Genomic DNA, 7,500 nt, shown 5'->3' with positions numbered 1-7,500 from the left:
TTCCTTTTTGCTTAGGTTCTTCAGCTGGGCTACAACAAGCTCACCAATCTAACCGAGGGTATGATGAGGGGGCTGGGCCGCATGCAATGCCTCTTCCTCCAACACAATCTGCTCGAGGTTATCGCCAGCAACACATTCTGGGAGTGTCCTAGCCTCAGCAGCATTGACCTGTCCTCCAACAAGCTGGCTCGCATTGACCCGTCCACCTTCACGGTCGTCAACCGACTGATGGTGTGCGAGTTGGCAGCAAACCCGTTCCATTGCGGCTGTGATCTTTACAGTTTCCTTACCTGGCTGGAGTCTTTCAATAACGTCACACATACCTACGATCGGCTTCAGTGTGAGACCCCTCGGGAGATGTTCGGGTACCCTTTACTAAGTCCCATCGCGGCTGGTCATTCTGTCCGAAATGCCAAGAACATCCTGTCTTCCATCTGCCGAAATGGAGAATTTATTCCTGGAATGACTTCTCTCCCACCTGATCTTGATGGAACTTCCGGGATGGGGCTGGAAATGTTTGGCGGTGTGGGACCCTATCATCAGCCGACCACGTCCTCCACTGAGACCAGTTTTACTCCCAACATCAAGCTCCACCATGTCTCCTTGTCCTCTGCCTCTCTCCTGGTGCAGATCCCAAGGCCCTACAGCAAGATGTACATCCTGACGCAGTACAACCAGTCCTATGTATCTGACGTGATGAACCTAAAGAACAAGAAGGAGATGATCACCCTCAAGAAGCTCAAGCCTCACACCAACTACACCTTCTGTGTTGCATCCATCCGCAACTCCCAGCGCTACAACCACACCTGCCTCCAGTTTGCCACCCGGGCTCAAAACCCGGATGACTTGCTCCCGACACCATTCCCGACACCATCCACCACTACTCATTACATAATGACAATTGTCGGTTGCCTCTTTGGCATGCTTATTATCCTAGGTTTGGTCTACTACTGCCTCCGCAAGAAGCGGATGCACGACGAAAAGCAGAACTCCATCTGTGTCAAGAAAACCATCTTGGAGATGCGATACGGACCCGAGGTTGCAGCAGCAGTGGCAAATGATCCGTCAGCCGTCCACAAGCTCCAGGAGCATTCCAGAGAGCACCACCAGTACCAGCACCACCACGGAGGAAAGTTGCCCATGTCTGCCTCATCCAGCTCTGGCATGCTCCATTCAGCCAACACCAGCTCCTCCAGACTCTCCTCCATCCCACATGTGGAAAAGATGGCCACAGCTTTCTCAGAGGCCATGGTTACAAACAAAGGGAATTACATGGACATCAGGACTGGGGCTGCAGGGGTAGAGAGAGTGGGTGATGGAGGTCATGGACGGATGAGAGAGGAATTAAGGGAGGATGATGTAAATGATGTTGGTGATGACTCTGATGATGACGGACGAGGCTCTGCCTCAGAGATCTCCACCATTGCTATGGAAGTGGACAAAGTCAACCAGATTATAAACAACTGCATTGATGCTCTAAAGCTCGATGCAGCGGCGGTTGCCGCTTCAGGGGCCTCGACAAACCCCACTACCTCCTCTAATCCCACCTCCCCCCCCCCCACAAGCACCTCGTCTCTTACTCGTGGTTTGATCCCACTTTCCCAAGGGATTTCAGAGACATGCCAGGTCATGCCTTCCAACAAGGCTCCCCCTCCTCCTCCACTTCCCACCTTCAACGCTCCGCTCTCTGAGCGTCCAGGGATCAGTGGTGGTGGCTTTGTGGTTACGCCACCTTATCGACCCCCTCCCCCTGCGACAGCTGTGCGTCCAATCCAGAGGCAGATGAGTGCAGATGCTGCTGTGGCGATCGCCAATGCGGTCAAGAAGCAGTCCAGTACTACTTCCTGTGGCTCCATGGGACATGACCGGGACCGAGGAGGATCAAGGGTGTACAGTCTAGACGTTCCTGAGCCAAGGAGCCCAGACGGCTGTAATCAACAGCAGCAGCAACAGTACTCGGACAGAGCAAGTCCAGTGAGTTGCGGGGAGCCCCTGGACAGGCTGCCTCTGGTGGGTGGTGGGAGCTGCAGTGGAGGGGGTGGTGGTGGTTGCGACAGTGGTGGTGTTGGTGCCCAACATCAGGTCAACCAGAAGCCACAACATCATCACCATCAACAGAAGCAACAACAGCAGCAGAAGCACCAGCACCAGCATCAGCAGCGGCAGCAGTTGGAGGTGCAGCAGGACTACCATTGTTCGGAGCACCGCCACTCTGTCCCAGCACTCTACTATGAGGGCTCCCACCAGGGCTCCCCAGCGCAGAGGGTCTCCTTCCTCAAGCCCCTGACCCGCTCCCGCAGAGACGCAGCATCCTATTCCCAGCTTTCTCCTGCCCGCCACCACTCTAGCTACTCCGGCTACTCCTCTAGCCCAGAGTATTCCTCGGAAAGCTCCCTCCGGATCTGGGAGCGCTTTCGGCCCTACCGCAAAGGCCACCGCGAAGAGTCCTGTTATGTAACGGCGGGCAATGCCTTGCGCAAAAAGGTGCAGTTCGCCAAAGGGGAGGATCTGCATGACATCCTTGACTACTGGAAAGGTGTTTCGGCTCAGCAGAAGCTGTAAACGGGCTGATAAGAGGAGAGCATTGCAGGAAGGCAGAGTCCAGATGCTCTGGTTCCTGACTGGCTGCCGAGCCAGAGACACCATACATGAAGGGAGGAGCGGAAGACCACACTTTATCTTCAAATTTTTTGGCATGTCTTTCGGCTACGGAGAGCAGAGTACAGACATTTGGTGCCCGAGGTGTGAGGACCATTCCGGTGTTCGATTTGACACTACGGAGTAGAAGAATTTCAGATCATTCTCAGTGATTAGAGGGTGTTGCTTGTTGCCGGTTCACGGTTAGTGCTTATAAGGAGCTGTCATTTTGGACTATTTTTCTCAGTGCCATGTTTTCCTCCATTGGTAGTGACAAAAGGCAGACATGGATGATTTATAATATAAGGCTGGAAAGATTATGCTTGTTTGCGTGAGTGCGTATATGTGTGTGTGTGTGTGTGTGTGTGTGTGTGTGTGTGTGTGTGTGTGTGTGTGTGTGTGTGTGTGTGTGTGTGTGTGTGTGTGTGTGTGTGTGTGTGTGTGTTTATTTAACAGCATTTTCATTCAAAATGTCAGTTTACATAGTTTTGTGTTGGATGGGGGGACGTCAGGGATCTGTGCTCAGTGAAACAGAGGGAAAGGACTGGACAGAGCTGCCAATCTGGCCTCCTTTCTCCCTCTCACAAGATCCTCCTCGTTTGGGCATTTTCATTACAATGAGGTCCCTCAAAACTGGAGAGAACGGGAGGAGCTGGAGGGAACTGACAAAAAAAAGATGAAAACTCTAAAGAGATCTAGAGATGTTGTCAAATGCTGGCATTTCCACCACTGGCAAACATTTCCATTTCATTTCAATCACTGGTGAAAAGTCTCCGGCTGCGAAGGGCCCTCCCGCTCAGTTGTTCTGGACGGTCGGGGCCAGGAAGCAGGATCTGTGCAGCGTTGAAGCCTAATGAACCTGCTGTAGTTTAGGAAGCATGTCCCCAATCAGCAGGCGTCTGTGTTGAGGTGCGCGGACACAGTGACGCTCCGCTGCAAAGCAAAGGAAAAACCACTCAAACAAATCGAAGGACGCCGCAGAATATCACGAAAGACAAAAAGCTTTGGCCTGCGGGCCTTCTAGGGCCCTCCAGTGGAATCACAGGGACTGCTGGGTGTTTCTGAGGTTTGATACAATCCAAGAACCACGTCAAACTATTTACAAAACTAAATGATGAAACAGTTCTTGCTCCTTTGATAGTTAATAGTCATAGTAATTATATTTTTATCTGTTTTCAATCGCTTATGGATTCACTAATCCGGCCCCAAACAGGAAATGCGTTTCCCACCGTGGATTTAGATGGGTGCTTGTCAGTCTCGTGGTTTTCTGTTGTTTGGTTGTTGATTTGGTTCATTTGCTGCTTCAAATCATGATAAACTCTCAAACTGCCGTCAGGTTGTTCCTTATTTGCCTTTTCTGTTATTTTTATGAAATGTTTTGCTTTGCGCTCGATTTGTCAATTTGCTTTTGCACTTCAGGGACGTTGTGCATTTAACCTGCACTGTGCAAACAAGAGATAAGAGATGGAGGGGGGGAGAGGGAGGGAGAGAGAGAGAGAGCGAGAGAGACAGAGAGAGAGAAAGACAAGAGAGAGAGAGACAGAGAGGTAGATGGGGGGAGGTGCAATCCGTCTGTGAAAGAGGACCACAATCAATGGGGAAACATGGAATAAAAGTGAAGCAGGATGTGAAGTGTTCTGTGCAACGACCATAAATAAAAAGTGGAAAAAAGTACAAGCAGGAAACAGGAAGTCCATGTGCAGCTCCTCCACTTCCTGTTTGTCCTCGTCCATGTTGGGACCAAAAGGATCCGTTTGGCTCCGGAGCGTCTCCCAGTACCATCTGGAAAGGAGGCTTTCAAGTCTGAATCACTCCCCTCCTGCTCCTGGACCTCCATGTTATTATGGTCTGTTTTAATTGAATTCAGATGAATAAACTCATTAACGCAGCGCTCACTCTGCTGGTGAGTGTGAAACCTAGACCTGGATCCGGACCTGCACCCGGACCCGGATCTGGAGCTGGACCTGGAGTCAACTTCAAGTTCAAGAGATTATTTGTCACATACATACACATACGGTCAGTGCCAGAAGATGATGCCATGACTTCATATGAAACACGTCAGGGCAGATACTGATCAAATAATAAATAGTTATGAATATTTATTTATTGTTGCAGTTTAATGCATGAAGTCAATGCTCAGAGTAGGATGGAGCTGCAAGCTGGAGCTGGAGTTTGTACTCTATACACTATATATATATATATATATAGTGTATATATATATATATATATATATATATATATATATATATATATATATATTTAGTGTATATATATATATATATATATATATATATATATAGAACCAATGTGATGCTATGATGATGCAGTGCTTGTGCCTCTTCTCCATATCACAGGTCATCTTTAATCCTTTTCCTTTTATATTTCCACATGTTCATCAAATTGAATTAGATTTGATGATTTGCGTTTTCATTACTGGAGGAGGAATCATCATCATCATTATCATCATCATCATCACCATCACCATCATCATCATCATCACCATCTTCATCACCATCATCACCATCATCACCATCATCACCATCACCATCATCATCATCACCATCTTCATCACCATCATCATCATCATCATCATCTCAGAGCTTCATCAAATTCACAAAGTTCAACTCATCCGCTCTCGTACAATATCTCGACGTGTTCTTCAGTCGGGTATGGATGGTCAGGGGTCAGGGGTCAGAGGTTGTCTCGGACGCCACCCGGCAGGGGGTCAAGGTCTTCCTCAGAGACACGACTCCTCCGAGTCCTCGTGCGTCTGCGGGAACGCAAGTTGAAGAACGGACGCCCACCGACCTCCGAAACATCCGGGATTTCATAGGTCAAAGTGTGGGTGCAGCCAGCTTTTCAAAGGCTGGATCCTTCCATCTGGAGGAAAAGGGGGGGTTGGTCTCCCAAACTCAAGTGGGTGCAGCACGACAAGCTACACCTGGCGGCGGCAGCTGGTAACTGCAGCCTCCCCGAACAACTTTGAATGGGGTCGTTCTCCTCTTCTCCTGACGTGGCTCTTTGAAAGGCGGCTGGGAGGCCAACATGGCCGCCGCCTGTTTAAAGTGCTTGATCCATGGAAGGTTTTTAAAGTTTGATGGAGCTGATGAAGCACAAACGTCCCCCACGGAGCAGGTTCGGAGCAGCTCTCTAGCGCTCGTCCTGGTTGACATGAATGGTGGGTTCAGAACCGGGGGAGGAGGAGGAGGAGGAAGATGAGGAGGAGGAACAGGAGGAGGAGGAGGAGGAAGAGGATGAGGAGGAAGATGAGGAGGAGGAGGAAGATGAGGAGGAGGAGGAGGACTAGGAGGAGGATGAGGAGGAAGAGGAGGACGAGGAGGAGGAGGAGGAGGAGGAGGAAGATGAGGAGGAGGAGGAAGAGGAGGAGGAGGAGGAGGAGGAGGAGGAGGAGGACGAGAAGGAGGAGGAGAAGGAGCAGGAGGAGAAGGAGGAGGAGGAGAAGGAGGAGCAGGAGGAGGACGAGGAGGAGGAGGAGAAGGAGCAGGAGGAGAAGGAGGAGGAGGAGAAGGAGGAGCAGGAGGAGGACGAGCAGGAGGAGGACGAGGAGGAGGAGGAGAAGAACGAGAAGGAGGAGGAGGAGCAGGAGGAGGAGGAGGAGGAGGAGGTCAGAATGTGCCAAAAACACTTGAAGCAGCTCCTCAGACATGAAGTCACGACACAAACTCCATCTGAGATTTGAACCCTTTGAATGTTTGGCTGCAGTTTACCCACAATGCTTTTCAAACCGCTCGCTTCTCTTCCTGTGGGACATGACGCCATGACAGTTCTGCTGTGTCTGCCCGACAGCTCCAGCCGCAGGTGGAGCAGCGTTTCAAAATAATTGCGCCGCATCCAAAATCAGGTGCACGTCAAAAAAAACACATTTGATTTGGAGGGAGTGTTGCACCGTCCGCTCCGAGGGTTCCACCGAGCGGTTCTGGACCGGGAGCCACCCTTTGAGAACCATCTGCCGTTGCACATTGGGTTTGTTGTCACAGAGTGTTTGGGACGTCTCCATGGTGACCTGTGGAAAATGTGGAAATTTAGGAAATAATGAGAGCAGATGCAGGTTGTAGAGCAGGTGAATGTGACGTAGCTGACGTGGTTGAACGACTGAACGTCGACATCATGGGTTTTCATGACATCATCAATACAAGCTGTTCCCTGCTGTCGTGTGGGAGGTGTCTGAGTAGTTGCTGTTGTTTTCAGTCGTGATTCTTGGCTCTGGGCTCGGACTCTTTCACATTTCTCTGGACGTTCTGCTTTTTTGGTTTTTAACTTTTCAATCTCCTCTCCACGTGGCTGGAGGCGTTGAAACGTCCTGCTTGTGGAACCTCTGTCAACCAGCTCCAGGACCTTCCACCGACAAACTCTTTTCATTCTTTGTTTTTCTGCCGTGGTGGAAACGTGTCGGCTTTGATCTTTGCACAACGACGCAGACGAAAATAATCTGAAATATCTGTGAAGCGACGACGGAGCTCGAAAAACAAAACAAACGTCGTCTCCGTGTTTTCTACTGAACCCTGAGCTGTGTCTGTGTTTGGGGTGGGGGTGTTTTGGGGGGTTTGGGGTGTTTTGGGGTGTTTTGGGGTGTTATTTCCTTCCGTTACTTCCTGTTGGGGGCGGGGTTTCTACTTGCGATGATTTGTGTCATAAAAGGTTTAAGAAGCGAGAAAAGCCTAAAATAGTGACTTTACATAAAAGACAAAGTGTTGTATTTGCATGACTCCCTGTTTCATTTCTGAGAGATAAACATTTATTGTTGTGTACAAAGGAGTGGACGTTGAGAACATAAACCGTGAGGGCTTGAAACTCAGCGTTTGTCAGGAACTCATGATTTCTATGTTTTATTTTTATTTTTCT

The 7,500-nt window shown here is 49.7% G+C and overlaps 1 protein-coding gene across 1 annotated transcript in view; it reads left to right on the top strand.

The window, feature by feature from the left end:
- The window catches only part of elfn2b (extracellular leucine-rich repeat and fibronectin type III domain containing 2b), a gene marked incomplete at both ends in the record, with an annotated part of 3,243 nt that extends 681 nt beyond the window's left edge, over positions 1 to 2,562 (top strand). Inside the window, one exon of the mRNA XM_080010151.1 lies at positions 16 to 2,562. Coding sequence (XP_079866277.1) covers positions 16 to 2,562 — 2,547 coding nt within the window. The remainder of the gene's footprint in view (positions 1 to 15) is intronic.
- Between the last annotated feature and the right edge of the window lie 4,938 nt (positions 2,563 to 7,500).

This window comes from Zeus faber, assembly GCF_960531495.2.
Source record: "Zeus faber genome assembly, chromosome: 11".
In the NCBI taxonomy this organism is placed as follows: Eukaryota; Metazoa; Chordata; class Actinopteri; order Zeiformes; family Zeidae; genus Zeus; species Zeus faber.
The sequence above is the reverse complement of the archived record's forward strand: the minus strand, read 5'-3'. Positions and strand labels throughout refer to the sequence as shown.